Genomic DNA, 19,676 nt, shown 5'->3' with positions numbered 1-19,676 from the left:
TGTATCCAAGGGGGTTCTGTCTCATGGAGAAACAGGAAGTAAGATCTATAATTTCAATCTGATGTGGATTTGAAGTAGTTAATGGCTCCTTGTTAAAAAAAAAAAAAGGAGAGTGATAACCCCATCTGAAGGTGATATATGTAGAATATCCAAATTCCCAGTGATGGTGAGCTAAGAAAAGAAATACAGTGAAAGAACAAGGTGAAAAAAATGAACAAGCCTACTCTTAAATCTGTAAGAAGCAGTTCCATGTAACATGACAGGCAGTGTTTATGTGTTTGCTTGTGTTGGTGTTGTTTTGGGTGAAGAAGATAACTAAGAGAGATGGCAAAACAGGCCTATTGTGAGCACTTCAGAAAAAGATGGGAATTCAGTCAATAGGCAATAGGAGCTGGGAAAGGACTGGAAGATGGACACATGGTTCCTGAGAGCTCTGACACTCAAAGTGTGCTCTGAGGACTACAAGCATTAGTGTCAGTAATTCTTCAAATCTCCTGTGAAGAATTTTTAACCCTTCCTGAGACCTACAGAAACAGGATCTGCATTTCAACCAGACCCCTGGTGATGAACTTGCACAGCAGTGTTTGGGAAGGACTGATCAGACCTCTCTGCATGAGGAAAGATGCCCATGTGCTAAGCAGAGCAAACCACAAAGAAAATGTTTATGAATCTAAATATCATACATGGGTTCTGTAATGGGGCCTGAACTCCAGGCCCATGACTGGGCATCATCACTTATATGTGCAAATGGCATTTTAAACTTGTGATGTCTAACTCGTAAATATCCTCCTTTCTTGCTGTTTCCTGTATCCTAGCATAGAGACTTGCTCATAGGGTTATGAGCATCAGAGGAAGCAAGGTTGTGACAGAGAGGGGAAGCCTTGAAGATAGTGTGATTGACACCTTAAAACAATGAAGCAGAGGAGTTTCTAGAGGTGGTAGATAAAGGAAGAGACTAGAACTTCTTGGAGACTGGTTCCAATAAACAAATAAATCACATCAGTAAGCAAGTAAGTAAATATTTTGAGATAATGGGAGCCCAAACTCTCCCTGTCTGAAGTCAGAAACATGAAAATAGCAAAGAATAAAAGTAAGACAGAGGTGTTAGTTTGGAGTCAGAAATATTATTATGAATTCATGGGATTTTCAATGTATATACAATAACAAAACAGCAATAGTTATAGATCTCTGTTCATGCATGTATTTTTTAGTAAATATCTATGTATACATATATGTGTACCACAATTAGATGATAAAGGCTGACATTACCTGTGCAGGTTGCATTCTCAGCTGTGTTGCACTGAGTACTCAGCATCCTTTCATTCTTGAGCATCATGCAACACTCACTGGGATGGACCCTGCAGGGGTCACACCATGAATTGCTCCAGATTGTAAGAAGACAGGAAAAGTGTATTTCTGGAGAGATACTGACAGACAGGAAACAGACACAGTAGCTCTGATTGTATCCTAGCAACTGATTTGAGTAGCCATAATTGGATTCTGGCAAAGAAAGGCTTATTGACTGGAGATTAAAGATCATGGTGCATTCTCCTGGATTGGAGTTTGTAGTAGGAAATATTTGGGGTGAAAGGGCATGATGGCAGAAGAAACTACATGGGAAGTAGCAGAGAGGAAAGGAGGGGCTACAGATACAGTGAAATGTAACAGAGGGAAATCCAGGTGAGAAAAGTAGAATTTCATTTGTATTATTCTTGGATATTTTCTTTCAGTTTGAAATATGTTACTATATTTTTAAAGATGATGTCTAAATCTCAACTATTGAAAACTTTCCTATAAACATCCATTCACATTTTTATTTATTTATAAAAAGAAATGCATTTGTCTAATTTCATTCTTCCACTTTTTGAAGCCTCAAATGTCAGCAGTCATTGTCTCAATCCTCCCATGACAGGTGGAAATCCTGAGCTGATCCTGTTGGATCCCTTGAAAACAGATCTAGAATCCACTCTCTGCTCACCAGGACCATCCTTGTCAATGCTTCATCATCCTTCATCAGCTCCTTCATGGGATCTTCCCTCATCTTTGCCTAACTGCCATCTTCCCCACAGCCATTGTTGTACTCCAAAACTCTCAAAAACCTCCCCATTTCCTCTAGTGACAGGAAAAGCCATACTTCTTACATGACCTCTGCCACCAGCCCAACTCCACTTACCATCCTAATCCACCTGTGAAGGCATAAACTGGGTCCTCCTCAAACTCAGATATCGAAGCCCTATCCCCCAGGGCCTCTGAATGTGGCCACATTGAACATAGTGCTTTCAAAGAGGTCTTTTTAAATTTAAATGAGGTCATTGAGGATTCTCATTTGACTATGTCCAGTTAGGAGTTGATTAAGACACAGACATACAAAGGGAGAAGGTGACCATCTGCAGCCAATGAGAGGGCAATGAAGAAACAACCCACAGCATACAATTTTTCAAATTTCTGCCTTCAGAGTCATGAGAAAATTAATTTTTGTGTTTAAGCCTCCAGTCTGTGGTATTGTGACAGTTCACCAAATGTCACTCCTCATAGTGTCTGGGTCTGTCTCTCTGGCCTTGCTGGTCTTCCCAACACATCAGATATGCTGTGCTTCAGAGCCACTTGGCTGCCTTTTCTAACCCGAACTCTCTTCTGATTTATAGCACATCTCAGTCATTCTCTCCCAGCATATGTGTCACATGATTGTGGCCTTTTCTGATCCTTCTAATTAAAAAGCTCCCTGCCTTCACCTTAGTCTTACTTTCCTATATTCTTGCTTCATCTTTCTTGAACCACTTTTTGTTTATTGACTGTATCCTGATAAGGAAGAAGAAACATTTTTTTAAAAAAGCTTCTAAATCTCCTGCACCAGAAATACCAGTAAAATATAAATGATCAAAGAGTAAATGAATGAAATAAAATGTTGCCATAGTTTTTACCTTTTTAGAAGTATAAAGACATCATTAGCTGTTTTCCCATCTAAGCCAGTTGTGGGTTCATCCAGGAACAAGATGAGAGGATCAAGGATCAGTTCCATTCCTATACTAGTCTTTTTTCTTTCTCCTTTAGATTCCACCTAAAACACGAATTATTATCTTGTTCAAGAATTTCCATGGTCACTGCTATTTGGGGAATTAACCAGTACCATTCCTGTTAGAGTCATTTTACTTCATTTTCCTCATTATTCTGGACAGAAAATAAATGACATCTGGGGCAAAAAAGTTTTTTTTTAACCCCATGTGTAAGCTAAGCCTCAGTGCAGAGCAGTCACCTGATTTAAATCTCATTTTTTTAATAGTCCTGAGCATGCCATGACAGTCAAATATTTTAAGAGAGTAAGTTAAAACACTAAAAAATCAAACCAAACCGAAAGGAAAACTATGATATAGGGAAATATATTTAATAAAGGAGAGCCTGGCACAGTGTAGTATGCCTGTAATCCCAGTGGCTAGGGAGGCTCAGGAATGATGTTCTCAAGGACAAAGCCAGTCTTAGCAACTTAATGAGGCCCTAAGCTACTTAATGAGAACCAATCTCTAAATAATATATAAAAAGGGGCTGAAATGTGCCTCAGTGTTTAAGCATCCTTGGTACCAAAAAAAAAAAAAAAAAAAAAAAAAAAAAAAAAACAATAAAACACCAAAAAAAAAAAAAAAGGAAAAGAAAAGGAAACTACTTACAATGATCTTTTAGTGTGTTCTGAACATCCCATACAGACACACCACATCTACAAAATATCCCAACTGGACTGAAAAGAAGATAGTCACCTTAGAGCCCAGGAGCATATAATTTCCAACATACCATATTAGCATCTTTTAAATTTCATATTTTTCCCCAAAATGATTTTTTCTATATGTAACTTACCTCAGAATTGCTCACTCATCTTTTCAGAAAAATCCAGAACAGGGGATATTTCACAAGGTGAGTGGCACAATATTTGAAGCCAGTAAATGTGTGAGGAGGGGATAAATAAGATTTAGGGGAGGTAGGAAGTAGAAAACACACAACCCTTGAATGGTTTCTATAAAGAACTGATCTTTAAAAGACATTTGGGTATCTGATCAAAGTATTATATAAATGTATAAGTATGGCACAATGAAATATATTATTTTATGTAATTATTATAAGCAGAGAAAAAGGCTTTTGGGAACAATTAGGGACATATTAATAAATATAAACATGTAACAGCTCATAATATAGATACCTTGTTCCGTTTGTTGGATAATGGTATCAGTAAGGTAAGATATGTGCTCATTTCCTTAGGTTATTGTGGGAGAAAAGGGATACAAATGACCACTGAAGGAAATAGTACTACTCTATAGAGACAGTAATTGAGTGTTAGGTTATCCACCATATCATTTAGGTAATCAGACTATTTTTCTAAATTTTTGTTATGTTAAAATATCATAAAGAGCTGAAAAAATTACTTAAATCAATGAGATTATATGATTCTAAGAAGCCAACAATTACCTTTATACATTTCCCCTGGAAATCCAAGAAAGCAACACACTAAAGTGCCTGCTTGAAACTAAGTAAGAATAAAAGAAAGTGTCTTCCTGGAAAGATAAAATCATTTTAAAAAGCAGCCCCAACCACTCAACAACAACAACAACCAAAGGGGGTAAAACGTGTCTCCTGTGCCATCGTAACTCAGGAGAGATCCACAGGAAAAAAAAATTATGTTTATCTGCTACCTGTCCAAGCCCCATTGATATCCCAACCAAAATTTAACAAGATTTTCCTTCACCTTGGCATGGTTTACTATGAATAACTCTAACATCAACTATGATCATTTACATAACTCTTTAGCATGAATGAGTGTTTTAATCCCAATAGCCAACATTGTACCTTCAATCCATTTGAATGTATTTCATCTAATGGTTTAAAGTATTATAAGAATAAATCTTCTTATCTTTGTTTTCATATCTCTAGTTTATACTTGTTCCTCTTACCCCTGATTCATTCTATTGCATTATCTGCTACTATCTCACATATCCACTATCCATCAATTTTACCTTTGTACCTTATTGCAAATTATCTTTTCTCTCTCTCTTAATTTTTCTCTTTTCCAATCCTTTGGGGCCTATATTACCCAATTCCCCACCAATCCCTCATTTATGGTTACTGTAATTGTACTAAATTTAATAACTATTACTGGAGCTATTCCAGAACACTTTTAAAGGTTTACATATGTATTTGGGAAACTGTGGAGAAAAATAGCAACAAGTTTTTCTTTCTTATAAGGTTGAATAATACAAGCCTTGGCTCTGGAGTGGTTATAGTAAATAGGGTTCAGTGGCATCCTTGAAACTGGTGCTGATATTATCATTAGCAGAGGTCACATCTCAAGCCCCTAGGAAAACAAGAACCAAAAAACCAATGCCCAAATCATTAGATGATAGGACATAAGTAAAGTGAGAGCAGAAACAAATAAAATTGCAAATTCAAAAATTTTCTATAAAATTTTAAAGATATTGACATATAGCTTTTATAATGTTGAGATAAATTTTTCTATCTGTAGTTATATGTGAGCAACATAAGGCCCACATTATATTAAATGAAGAGAATCTGAAAGCATTTCCTCTATAAACAGGAACAAAACATGCCCTCTTTTCCCACTCCTATTCAACATAGACCTTGAAATTCAAACTAGAGCAATCAGGCAAGAGAAGGAAATTGAAGACATGCAAATATGAAAGAAGAGCTCAAATTATCTCTGTTTAATGATGTCATAATCCTATATTTAGATGACCCAAATAACTCTAGCAGAAGACTTCAAGAGTTCATATGTGAATTCAGCAAAATAACAGGATAAAAATCAGCATCCATGAATTAACCATATTCCTATAATCCAATGATAAATTGGCTAAAAAAGCAATTAGGAAAACAACCCATTCACAATAGCTTCAAAAATCAATCTGAAAAAAAGAGACAAAAGAACCTGTACAATGAAAACTACAGAACACTAAAGAAAGAAATTGAAGAAGATCTCAGAAAAATGAAAAGTTATACCCCATTTGATTCAAAAGTATGATATGTCGAAAAAAGAAAATGGAAAGACCTTCCATGTTCTTGGGTAATCAAAACTAATATTGTCAAAATAGCCATTCTACCAAAAGCACTGTACAGATTCACTTCAATTCTCATCAAAATTTCACTGACACTCCTCAAAGAATTATAAAAGACAGTTATAAAATTCATTTGGAAAAATAAGAGACCCAGAATAGGCCATGAAATCCTGAGAGAGAAAAGCAAAGCAAAAGGTATCACAATATTGGACATTAAATAATTCTTCAGAGCTATAGTAACAAAGACATCATGTAACATGCACCAAAACATCTCACTCACAACCTGCATGGGGAGGGAGTGGGTAACTATGAGAAGTGTGGACCAACTGGAAATAAAAGCTAGGAAAGTAATATTAAAGAAATTAAAAAAAAAGAGGTAAGATGGGTGATGGGTGGAACACACCTGATGGGGTCTTATACTAATAAAGAGAAAAACCTGTGCTTACTTTATGTATAGCGGTAAAGACCAAAGGGCATAGTAAATAATTTCATCAGGAAAAACAAGATAAATGTGAGTGGAAAAATAGGTAGTTTAGTGCTTAGGTGGTTACGCCCACCTTCTGAGGGCTGTGTTTGATCCTATGGCTGTGAGCTAAGTTAGGGCACCAGCATAATCTGGGCTTTCTGGAACCAAGGAATTTCACCCAGGAGTTCCCAGAAAAGCAGCTTCCCTACCTTATGCTGGCTAAAACAAACACAAAGTTTATCATAATTTATACATGGCTTCCAACAAAAACAGATATGAAGACCAACAGAATAGGAGAGACACAGACAAAGCCACAGAAATAAAGTTATCCCATACTAGAAAAAGATGCCATAAACATATATTGGAAAAAATACAATCTTTTCAACAAGTGGCACCAAGAAGACTGGAAGTCCATAAGGAGTAGAATTAAATTTAGATCCTACCTCTTGCCCTGCACAGATCTCAATTCAATTCAAAGTGTATCAAAGACCTAGATGTTAGATTAGAAACCCTTCACTTGAGTCTTAAGAACAAAATGTTGGCCCAACACTCCAACATATGGCACAGAAAACCTCTTTCTTATTAAGACTCCTAGAGCACAAGAAATAAACTCAACATCAATAAGTGGGATGGCATCAGATTTAAAACTTTCTGCACAGCCAAGAACTAAGAATTTGAAGAGAGAGCCTCAGAAAGGGAGAAAACATTTCTTACCTACTTCTCAGATAGGGCATTAATTTCCAGAAAATACAAATAACCCCCCAAAAACACCAAATAAACAAATGAACCAACCATTAAATGGGCAAAGAATTAAATAGGCACTTCTCAAAAGAAATAATACATGAAAAAATGTTCAATATCTGTAGCAATTAGGGAAATGCATATTAAAAGTACATGGAGATTTCATCTCATTCTAGTCAGAAAGATGATTATTAAGAATAAACATAACAATAAATGTTGGCAATGATATGGGGAAAAAGGTGTGCTCATACATTGTTGGTGGAATTCCGAATTAGTTCAACCACTCTAGAGTATGGAGAAACACCATATACCAGATATCTCACTCTTTGTTATATATAAAAAATTAAAATCTGCATATTACTGGGATGCACAGCAATGTTTATAGCAGTATGATTCACAATAGCCAAGTTATGGAATGAAACTATAAGTCCAATTAATGGGTAAGGAAAAAATAGTATATATATATATATATCTGAGTATTTCTCAGCTATAAAGAGAACAACTTTGTGGCATTTGCCAGTAAATGGATGGAGCTGGAGAATATCGTACTAAGTGAAACAAGCCAACCCCCAAAAAGACAAGGATTGATTATTTTCTCTAATATGTGGAAGCTAATTCAGAATAAAGGGTGAGGGGATAAAAATATAGAAAAATTCAGTGGAGTCCACAAAGTGGAATGAAGTGAAGGGAGGGAAAATTAGATAAGGAAAGGCAATGGAATAAATCTGACCAAACATTTTTTATGTACATATATGAATACACACACACACACACAAGAAATAATGTTAAAAATACTGTAAGTAAATAGACAGATCAGTAGAGTAGAGGAATAGGAACAGAGGAAGGATTGAGGGGAAGAAAAGGGAAGTACCTGGGAATGAACCAGAACAAATTATATTCTCTGCTTTTCTAATTATGTCAAAATGAATCCAGTGTTACATATAACTAAAAAAAAAAACAATTAAAAAAAATACTTGGATTCTTTTCATTCATGAAATCCAGAAGTATACCTCAAAAAACATGTAACAATATTTCCTGGAGGAAGAGTTGGAGAAGAGCAGCTAAAAGAGGAAAAAGAAGAACAAGAAAAATCAGTGCAAAGACATCAAACAACCTGTGTCTTGAACAATGGGGGTGGGAGGACCATGGAAAAGGCCATGTGAGGGGCTCTCTCCACATAGACCTACTCCTTCTTCAGGACTAGATTACAGGTAAGATTGTTCCCCACATATTTTCCTCTTCATACTATGTAACTAGTTACCTTTCTCATCACTACAGAAAGCAGCCAGTTTTGACACCATACACATTAGGAAACTTCTGAGCTCCTCTTTCCTGGTTATGACTCTTTCAGATTTTACACATTACCTTGGAATCTGCCACTTCCTCCAGACCTAACTCTTTAATGATGTTGTTGATCCTCTCCTTCTTTTCCTGTTTTGTCATAGTTGTTGGAAGCCGAAGAGCTGCTGAGAACCATAAGTTTTCTCTCACCGACAGTGTGTGCATCACAACATCATCCTGAAGGCAAATGTGATTTTATTGAGAAACACTGAGGTTTTCTAAGACCATCACTTCTGTGTGTGTAACTTAAAATATGAAACTAATAAAACCAGGGCTGTGGTTGTGGCTCAGTGTAGAGTGCTCGCCTAGCATGTGTGAGACATGGGGTTCGACTCTCAGTACCACATATAAATAAATAAAATAAAGATTCATCAACAACTAAAAAAATAAATAAGTAAAATAAACCCAAAGTAAAGTTCTAGTTATTGTAAAGTTTCAACTATAAGGATTTCAGAAATTCTACACAGACAGTTATAGAGCCCGAGGGAAGCTATTCGCATACTCAGATGGAGCACACATAATTATGATAATTTCTAGACATTTACAAAATGCTTTCTATGAGGCGTTTGGAAAGTCATCCTTTAGGAGAAGAAGAGAGGTGAATAAAGAGCCAAAAAGACAACTGTAGATGGTTTTGGAAATGATATAAAAACTAGAATTGATACCACTGCCTAAAGGTCTATATTCTAGGTTCTTTCTGCCTCTCCTTTTGACTCCTACCTCAATCTTAAAGGAGATTATGTAAAGGTGGTATAAATAAAGTTGGTACTGAGCATCTTTAATTGGAAGCATGCAAAACTATAAGCCCAGTCTCTTGCACATACAGAAACAGGGGAAACTTAAAAGGCAAAATCACCAATACTTACCTGTACCACATACCCTGTAGTATGTGGTATATTGGAATCCTCAGGTACTTCATGTACCCAAACATCTCCAGATATACCACTTGGATCCTTCCTTGCAGCCAATATATCTAACAACCTATAAAAAGACACACATGTTCAGAGATTTTTCCTTCCTACAAAGGCCACATCTCACACCTACTCAGAATCCAGATTCTGTTTAAGTTAAAAATTGAATTAGTCAAAAATTCTATGGTTTAACCTATGTGTGTGTTTGTGTATGTGCATGCACACACAGAAATTCTTAGCGTTCTTCTCTTCATGTGCTACAAGACATTCCAAAATCATTAAAGCAAAATATTATTGGCTTATCCAGTATAGACTTCCAGTAACCTTCACCTTCATGGTCCCAACCAAAGCAACAGTCTCCTTTATGTCTGATGCATGATCTCCCTGAGAACTTCAGTTCCTTCTGTTCACGTTTAACATTATTCCCTTATCTTCTTTCCACATTAGTTCATAATATGAAGGACTGCTATATTGTGATCACTTCATCATGCCATGTTGTTAAAGCTGAATTTAATAAGACTTCCTGGTCCTTGGATTAAAACCATATGCTAGTCTAAATTGATTTTATCCATAGTACCTAGCATCAGACAGGAAATGCACAGCAAATTCACGTGATTTTTTTTTGTGGGGTGGGGGCCAGGTACCAGGGATTGAATTCAGTAGTACTTGACCACTGGGTCACATTTGCAGTCAGCTTTTGTATTTAATTTAGATACAGCAACTCACTGAGTTGGTTAGCACCTCACTTTTGCTGAGGATGGTTTGCACACATGATCCTCCTGCCTCATACTTCCAAGCTTCTGGGATTACAGGAGTGCATCACCATGCACAACAAATGCATGTGATTTTTTAAAAAGCATACTAAAATGCAGCCAAAAAGGCTTACTTACACCTTCTTTTGTACTCACAAAGTATTGCCTGAAACTGAGGGTCCCACGATGGCATTAAGGCCAGGGTTCATGATCCCACTGTAAACACAAAAATATACTGATTTAGTATTTTACTTTATAAAGAGTTCCATAGGTTTAGGGTCTACACTGAATGCATTTAGGAAAGGTTGATGAAATCACAGATAAATAACAAGCACCAAATATTAATGTAAAATATCATTGATTAATAGAAGTCTAGTCAGGACCTATAAAAATGTCTAAGATCCTGCAAATATCTTGAAACCCCTAATCTCTTTGGGGGAAATGACATATTTCATGTTCAGACCACAAAATAAGTAGCCATTTTTTATGAATGATCTGCATTACTCCTACTCCTTTTAAAACAGTTTCTAAATCATGTTGAATGATCAGCCTCTTCAAATCCCCTCACCTGCTTCTCAGTCAAGTTAGACACCATTAATGAACACTGATTTGGAGATTGATCGGCAGTAATGTTCTCACTTTTGAACTCTAGTTAGAACGAAAATTAATATATCTTCAGTAGAAATCAAAGAGTGGAGCAAAGTACTCCAGAGTATAAAAAAAATTGCGTGTTCTTCACATTCAAGAAAAAAATCTTACCAATTAAAAAAAAAAATCAGGGTAGATGACTCACTGCTTTGTTAAGTATCTGATTAATTGACTGAAAATGTTCTGTTTAGTATTGGGTGACATCCTGTAGTATGGACATCCTTGTGAGATGCACAGTCAGAAAATGGATATAAGTATGCTCCAATCAAATTAAGTGTATTCCTGAGGGTAGTAAACAATCAGAGTAGAAGAGGATGATTATGGCAGTGTTGACTGTACTAAGACCCAAGAAGTCAATTTTAGGCTGATTATTATCCTAAACATAAGAGGTGAATCTACTAGGAAGAATTAGGTGGAGGAAGAGAACTAAGGGTAGGGCTACTGCAGGAGCACAGGAGTGCACAAAGCAGTCTGGCTTCAGGCATTCAGAACTCTAGTGTGTATGCCAGTCTCTCTTTTGAATTGCTAGACACATCAAGATGTGTTCTACAGTGGAATCAGTATCTATTCCAAGCACAGGATCAAAGCCAACAGCTATGTGCCCTCACATACTGATACCCAGGGAGGTTGATCCTATGATTGCATAGGTGTCATGAAATATGAAGGTACCAGCGCAACTGCCCCACAGCACTCACATCTAGAATGATCTCATCTTTCTTAGCCTGTAGCATCTGATCTTTAACAAATGAAACCAGGGCTGCCAGAGGCTGAAGTGATATGTACCATTCACTTTGTTTATTAACTGTGGAAACTCTGAATCACTGGACTATTGAGATTGTGGTAAACTGGGATTCAGAAAATTCTTAATTCATTTGTTATCCTTCCTCCCCCAATGTAAACACACACAAATGACTGGGTATGTCTGGGGGTGCAGGTCAGTGCAAGTGGGGGTATCTAGCATGCATGAAGTCTTGGGTTCAATTATTAGCAATAACCCAAGTTCACAATGCTTGGGCAAACTCTCAAAGTGCATTTGTCTACAGTTCTTAATGCATCTCCCTTATTAATATCTACCTGGAAACTGCTTCAGAAATTATCAGTAAAATCCTTTTTATTTCCTAAGTTTTCATTGCCTAGAAAATTTCCCATGTTTTCAAGATATGTAGTCAAAAAAAAAAAAAAAATAGAGCAAGCCATCCTGAACGATTCAACCAGAAAAACAAATGTGAATATAGTAAGGCAAAGCATTTCAAAAGTCCCTTCATTTGGCTTTCTTTGACAGTAAATCCCAGTGTTACAGAAAATACCAGAAGCATAGAAACCCAAATACTACAGTTACTATGTAGGGCACTGACTAGTTCCACATCCATTCAGGCAACACAATTATGTCCTGTCTACTATGTATGTACAAGATACTTTTTTAGGACATGGGATAGAGGTGAGAGCAAATCTAGTAGATAAACTTGAGTTCACACTGTATTCAAGGGAATGAGCACCTACAGGTGATCAATTATTTTCTATTTCCCAAACACCATGAGTAGACAGAACCATGCTAATTTGTTTCAATAGAGTCTGGAGCTACACTCATGTCAAAAATTCAGTTAAGTCCTTCACCTTTCCTGTTCTCCCCATCTTCACCTCCACCTTTCTCTCATCCCTCACAAGCCATTTCCCTCTTATTTTCTACTTTACAACATATGCCTCCCTCTTAAAACTGTAAAACCTTGCCAAGAAGACTGTTTCTTTCTGTAACCTCGTGTCCCTCCTGCCTTTCTGCTGTACCCTGCACTACTATTAATTCAAGTTTCTATACTGGGCAGTGAGGGTATGGATAAAAGACAAACAGACACACAAATAGAGAAAAAACTGGGGCCTGGTAGATCACTGTACATTGACAGATTAATAGTGACCATGAGCAGGCTCAGCAAATTCATTATATAGGTTTAAACAGCAAAAGAAACAATTGTGAGAAAATTTCTTCAAGAAAAGCAAAACTGGGGCTAGGGTTGTGGCTCAGTGGTAGAGTGCTCACCTAGCATGCACAAGGCACTGGGTTTGAGCCTCAGCACCACATAAATGTAAAATAAGGATACTGTGTCAATCTAAAACTTAAGAATAAATATTTTTAAAAATGAAAAGCAAAACTGAAAATTTGAATATAAACAGCCCAATTAGAACTATCAGCTTACACCCCTAATTCTCTTCCCCCAGGCAGCTGGTATTTGAACCAAGGTGATGAACTGATAAATCCATGGGTAGTATGAAATTTCCCTTTTAACAGGTTATCACTAAAGAAATTCTGTGGTCTCAAATTGGCAACTTAGGCCCCTAGAGTTTCCAGGAGGGGCATCATCTCTGAATCTGCACAGTTCAAAGTCCATAATTCATTTACTGCTCTTGACACCTTCCCCCATTAGACATGGCACACTGAATCCCAAATACTGACTGTACAACATGAAAAGACCTGAAGGATTCCTGTTGGATCTACTACACATTATGAGATTATGGTACACCCTTTGGTCTTGTTTTGTTTATAGTCAAAGAAGTTAAATGCCATTCTGGGAAATGGTCAACCTCTCTGTCTCTCTCTCACTCTGTCTCTTTCTCTCTCTCTCTACATACATACATACACAGACACAGACACACACACACACACACACACACACACACACACAAAGTTTTACTTTCTGTATCTCCATATGCCCTCCAATGGAGGATGAGGAGGTTCTGTATTGTCTTTGAATACTTCAATCAATCACAGCAGAAAAATGCAGGAAAACTGCTCTAGTTTCATAATTCTTCCATCAGACTAAAAGGTTTCTATGAATAGAGGGCATTTCTGTAACTAGCATCTTCAACAACACCAGACACCTACTAGGATCCCTATTTGGTTGAATAAGAGAATATCTACCTTAGTTTATTGAGTGCATAATTAACTAGCTAGAAGAGATAAGTGAGGTAAATGAACACTCATACAGTGTGTGCTTTATAGTTGTTTAACTTGCACATACTCAAAGCATGGTACCTTCTACCTTGTTCATAAAAAAAAATTGTAGGGAAAATTATTTCATAATTACTGTGTTTCACAAAATGCTTGTCAGCTTTTCAGTAGTCAATCTATCTAATCATATAGCAAAAGATCAAAGCCTTACATCCACTATTTCTCTCCCTATTCTAGTCAGGATTAATTAAACAACACAAGAGAAAGATAAAAAGTAGGCAAGAGAGCAGGTATTCCTGCATGGACAGAGTTCCAGTCCTGCACAGCAGACCTTGCCTCAGCCCATTAAGCCCTTAATATCTTGCTATTTCTTTACCTTTGATGATTTAAAAATTTCTATGCTATTTTGTCAATTCTTTGATTTCTAAAGGGAGTTGGCTGGCATTAACTGAAAGTGTAAAATCATATAAAAATATCAAGAAAATGGAACAAACATCTACTTCCATATAGATCTGCAGCCACACTAAGTCAAAAAATATTTTATAGCCACTCTTCAGCCTTGAAAATCCAGTTGAAGGTGCTTATTTGACTAGGGATGATTATTTCCCTTCTTACAGAAACAGAATTTATAGGCAATGGTATCTGAGCAAAGCCAAATTACATCATGACTCCATAGAAGGGAAGCAGAGGCTCACAAATATCAGAAAAATGCTGACAATCCTAAGGCCAGCATCTGTGAACTCATAGAGGTACCTTATAGTAATAGGTTCTATGATAACACTCATGTCCTTTCTGCTCTAGATCTCACTTCAACATCACACTTTGAATTCTGCTTATGTTTCTGGATAAAAAGAATAAAAATAAAATTAAAATTATTAGGTACTCTATAAACTACATAACATCAGTGAGCCTAGAGATCTTATATTTGTATATGTTCCATCTGTCTTCATTATAGTAATAAGTAAACTGTTATAGAATGTGAAAAATAATAAACCATTCATTTAAAACAGGTCTATTTAAAAAGAAAAGTACTTTCACAATATGTTCTCATTTCAACCTCCTTGTTGTAGAATATAAAGGACATAAAGTGCAGAAGTACCTAAAACCAATCTGTTTCAGAAAGCTCATTTGAGTAGTGAAATAAAAATATTGGCCTATTTCAATTAAAACATGTGGTTGACATATGAAAAACTAAATGGCACATTAATTTGTCAGTTTCTCAAAGATTGATAAACATGGCACAATCACTTTTACAAATGGATTGTTAGTTCAGTTCCTTTCAAAGTTAAATATATACACTTAAGAGACCATCTCACTCCTGCTTTAGACAAAAGAAATGAAAGCATTTGTTAATATATCTAAAGATTTGAACAGAAATATTCATAGAGTTTATTGGTAATACATAAAAGCTGGAAGTTCATTTTAGGTCAATAAAGTATTCTTTAAAAGGTCATGCACAAGACAAGTGAGGCTGGAGGTATTTCTCTTCCAGACCTCAAACTACTACAGAGCAATAGAAACAAAAACAGCATGGTATTGACACCAAAATAGATCTGTAGGCCAATGTTACAGAATAGAGGACACAGAGTCTAACCCACATAACTACAGTTATCTTATATTAGACAAAGTTTCCAAAAACATACACTAGAGAAAACATCACCTCTTTAAAAAATACTGCTGGGAAAACTGGAAATCCACATGTAACAAAATGAAACTAAACTTCTATCTCTTACCATGCACAAAACTCAACTAACTCAATGTGGACCAAGGACCTAGTAATTAAACCAGAGACCCTGCACCTAATGGAAGAAAAAGTAGGCCCAAATCTCCATCATGTCAGATTAGGCCCCAACGTCCTTAGTAAGACTCATATAGTGCAAGAAACAAAATAAAAAATCAATAAATGGAATGTATTCAAACTTAAAAGGTTCTTCTCTAGAAAAGAAACAGTGAGGTGCATAGAGAGATTACATCTGGGGAGCAAATCTTTACCACAAGCACATGGGATAGAGCACTAATCTCTAGGATATATAAAGCACTCAAAATCTTAACAGCAAAAAAAACAAATAACCCAATCAATAAATGGGCCAAAGACCCTCTTCTCAGAAGTGGATATACAACCAATCAACACACATATGAAAAAATATTCAAAATCTCTAGCAATTAGAGAAATGCAAATCAAAACTAGTCTTAAGATTTTATCTCACTCTAGTCAGAATGGCATCTATCAAGAATACAAACAACAATAAGTGTTGACTAGGATGTGTTGAAAAAAAGGCACACTCATACATTGCTGGTGTGACTGCAAATTGGTGCAACCACTCTGGAAAGCAGTATGGAGATTTCTTGGAAAACTTGGAATGGAACCAATATTTGACCCAGCTATCCCACTCCTCAGTTTATACCCAAATGACTTAAAAATAGCATCTTACAGGAACACAGCCATACCAATGTTTATAGCAGCACAATTCACAATAGCTACATTGTGGAACCAACCCAAATGCCCTTCAGTAGATGAGTGTATAGGAAAACTTTGGTATATATACACAATGTAATATTACTCAGCATTAAAAGAGAATAAAATCATGGCATTTGCAGGTAAGTGGATGGAATTCGAGAATATATTGCTAAATGAGGCAAGTCAATTCCTAAAAACCAAAGGCCAAATGCTTTCTTTGATATGAGGATGCTGACTCACAATGGCAATGGCTGAGAGCATGGGAGGAATGGAGGAACTTTAAATAGGGTAAAGGGGAGGAAGGGTAAGGGAGGGGGAAAGGGGATAAGAAAGATGGTGAAATGAATTAGACATCATTACCCTAAGTACATATATGAAGACACAAATGATGTGAAAATAGTTTGTGTGCAATCAGTGACTTGAAAAATTGTGCTCTATATGTACAATGTGAAATGAATCACATTCTGCCATCATGGATAACAAATTAGAATAAATAAATAATTTAATTTTTAAAAAAGGTCATGCACATACTTGATATCTGATAGTATCCTTTTCTCAGTTATTTTCTGTTTAAACAGGAAGCCTCTCTTCTCTTTTACATGATAACAGATGTTGTAGAAACATAACACAGGCCCTTTCTGGTAACTGGAGGTGGTCCCAAGGAAACCATCAGAGTTTATTGGGAGTAAGTCTATTGAACACGAGTCTTTATTGGCAGACATCTGCAGAGTTCTGTTTTTCTGTAGAGGGAAAACCAATAGTAAGTTGATAGTTCAGGTAAATAAGATTTTAAACACCAGATAAGAACCTAAACTGTGCTGCAGTGAGTAGGTTCTTTCCCAAAGAACATCCCACATGATTGTGATAAGAACAACATTAGAACCTATAATCAGAGGCAGATACAAATTAGAATACTGGCATTGCAGTTAGATATCACATTCCCAAATTCAGGGGTCCTAAAAAGTAAAAATTATGAAAATTATGCAAAACCCAGAAAGGAAGTAAAAGGTAGATGATAGTTATATCTTGTCTGACTTGAAATTCACACTATGATACAACTTCAGTTCAGGAATAGCCTATATGATCTTCATGCAGCTCCTGTATTTTTTTAATATTGGAGTTTATAATATTTGGGCTACAAAAGGAGCTTAGTATAGCAGTCAGGAGCTGGAAAGATTTTTCTGAATTTATAGTTTCAACTTGTACATCTCTGGTTGTTGGGTACCTTCAATTACCTAAAAGGGTAAACTCCAACATTGTTTTGTACTGACATTATTATTTATTTAATGGGCAAACATATGAAAATGATTAAGTAAATCAAACCAATAGTTAAACAGCTCAAGGTCTTAAAGAAAAACTGAATATTAAGTTAATGTGAAGTATAAAACGTTTCATTAGAGAGTTACAAAAGGCTCCTTACATCAATTCAGAATAAGACTTGGTGCTGAACTGAGATTGTTAAATAGGTTTGAAATACTAACTGCAATAATTAGAGTTTTCACTTGTGAAATCCAAAATCATCCATGGAGAACTTTCTCTTGGCCTATGGAGGACAGCTACTCCATCCTCCTGAGAACAACCATCGAAGCAGACAGAACATGAGAAGGAGCATGTGAAAAGCCTCTGATGAGAGCAACAAAGCCACAAGCGTGGAGAAACCCAAATCCCAGAAAGTAGGAAGAGCACTGAGCAATCCCAGCACCTCATGCCTTTTCCTCTCCAGGTATTTGAAAATGCAAACTTTATACACAAAGGGCAACATTGAGATCAGGCAGGAAAAGGCTACTAGAGGCATCTTTCAGAAGCCCTTAATACACCTGAGAAAATATCTCAGCAGTCTTTAAGCCATGGAGACAAAAATTGGACAGCTGGGCCTGCAAAGGTGATGAGAGAACCCAACTTTAGAGATCTCAGAAGCATTATTGCCTGGGAATAAGGGAAAACCCAAAATAGACCATTCTCTGCTTAATCAGGGCTATCTGCTCAGACATTGCTAGTAGAAAATTAAATCCACTTTCAAAGAAGATATCAGCCAAGTGTGGTGGCACACACTTATAATTATGGGATTCAGGTGGCTGAGGCAGAAAATCACAAGTTTAAGACAACCTCAGCAAATTAGTGAGGCCCTAGGCAATATAGTGAGATGCTGTCTCAAAATAAATAAATAAATAGAGTGTAAATGTGGCTCAATAGGTAAGAATCCTGGATTTACTCCCTGGTAACAATCACCAAAAAGATCATTGCACAAACTTTTAATTTAAAATTCCCAGGCATGCCAGAATATAGGAGCTAAAGTTCCAAATCAGAATATAAAGGAAGACCCACAGGTGAAACACAGTGGAGTTATCAAACACTGAGATTTATTAATATGTTCAGGAAAACATAGGTTATCACCAAATAACCAGACCTTAAAAAAGTAAATTAAAAAAAAAACTCCAATTAGATGTGATGATACAAATCACTATAACCAGCTACAAAGGGGACTCACTTAGAACAAGTGTTCAGGAAAGTGCACTCCAATGAGACTGTTGAGCTGTCACTGAGGGAGGCCATCTGGAGGAGCAGTGCTGAGCTGAGCACTACTGTACAAAACCAGCAAAGAGGCCAGAGGGCCTGGTATGTGATGGAAGGCAAGAAGATAGGAGTTAAGGTCAGAAGAAGGACAAATGAAGCAGAGCTCATAAGTAATTTGACTTGTTCTAGAAATGAGAATGAGAGGTACCAGGAAGTCCTGGGTAAAGGAATGGCATGATTTTAACTATTTTTACCACTCTGACTTTTATCAGAGGTAGGGATGGAGCAAGGAAATCATATGAGAGGCTACTGTAACAATCCAAGAGCCAGGGGACACAGTTGTGAAGCCCTCCTCTGTCATAGGATCTTAGAAGACTTCTTTATCTCTGTATGTGCTGCCACAGTACAATACCACTCAAGAACTCCAAGAACAGAAAGAGCACTGGGTTTATCACACACAACATACCAAGAACACATCAACTGAAGAACTCTCTCCTGGCCCAGTAGAAAATGCAAGTGCGGATGGGAAAGCACAAAACTTCAAGAGGAGGAGAACCTCATTTACCCAGCAAGAACACAACTGAACAGAGGATTTGTAAGGGTTTCTTATGAACTTAATTTTTCCAAACCATCCCAGCCCATGATCAATTTGGGGACTTAAAAAAAGGGGTAGGAATGTGGCTCAGTGGTAGAGTTCTTGCCTCTCATGCATGAGGCCCTGGGTTCAATTCCTATCACCACCACAAAAAAAGAAATTTAAAAAAAGAATACAATACATAACAAAGATTGATGTAATGGCCCTTGGAAACTAGGGAAAATCTCATGTAAATTTAAAAAGAAACCCCTTTGAATTC

The 19,676-nt window shown here is 36.6% G+C and overlaps 1 protein-coding gene across 1 annotated transcript in view; it reads right to left on the bottom strand.

Moving 5' to 3' along the window:
• The window catches only part of LOC144366463 (broad substrate specificity ATP-binding cassette transporter ABCG2-like), a 129,847-nt gene that overhangs the window by 45,617 nt on the left and 64,554 nt on the right, over positions 1-19,676 (bottom strand). Inside the window, exons 5-6 of the mRNA XM_078020740.1 lie at positions 8,623-8,775; positions 2,922-3,058 (exon numbers count right to left, since the gene is read on the bottom strand). Of these exons, the coding sequence (XP_077876866.1) occupies positions 2,922-3,058; positions 8,623-8,775 (290 nt within the window). The remainder of the gene's footprint in view (positions 1-2,921; positions 3,059-8,622; positions 8,776-19,676) is intronic.

The sequence above is a fragment of the Ictidomys tridecemlineatus genome, chromosome 9, assembly GCF_052094955.1.
Source record: "Ictidomys tridecemlineatus isolate mIctTri1 chromosome 9, mIctTri1.hap1, whole genome shotgun sequence".
Lineage (NCBI taxonomy): Eukaryota > Metazoa > Chordata > Mammalia > Rodentia > Sciuridae > Ictidomys > Ictidomys tridecemlineatus.
This window is presented reverse-complemented; position numbering and strand designations above follow the sequence as displayed.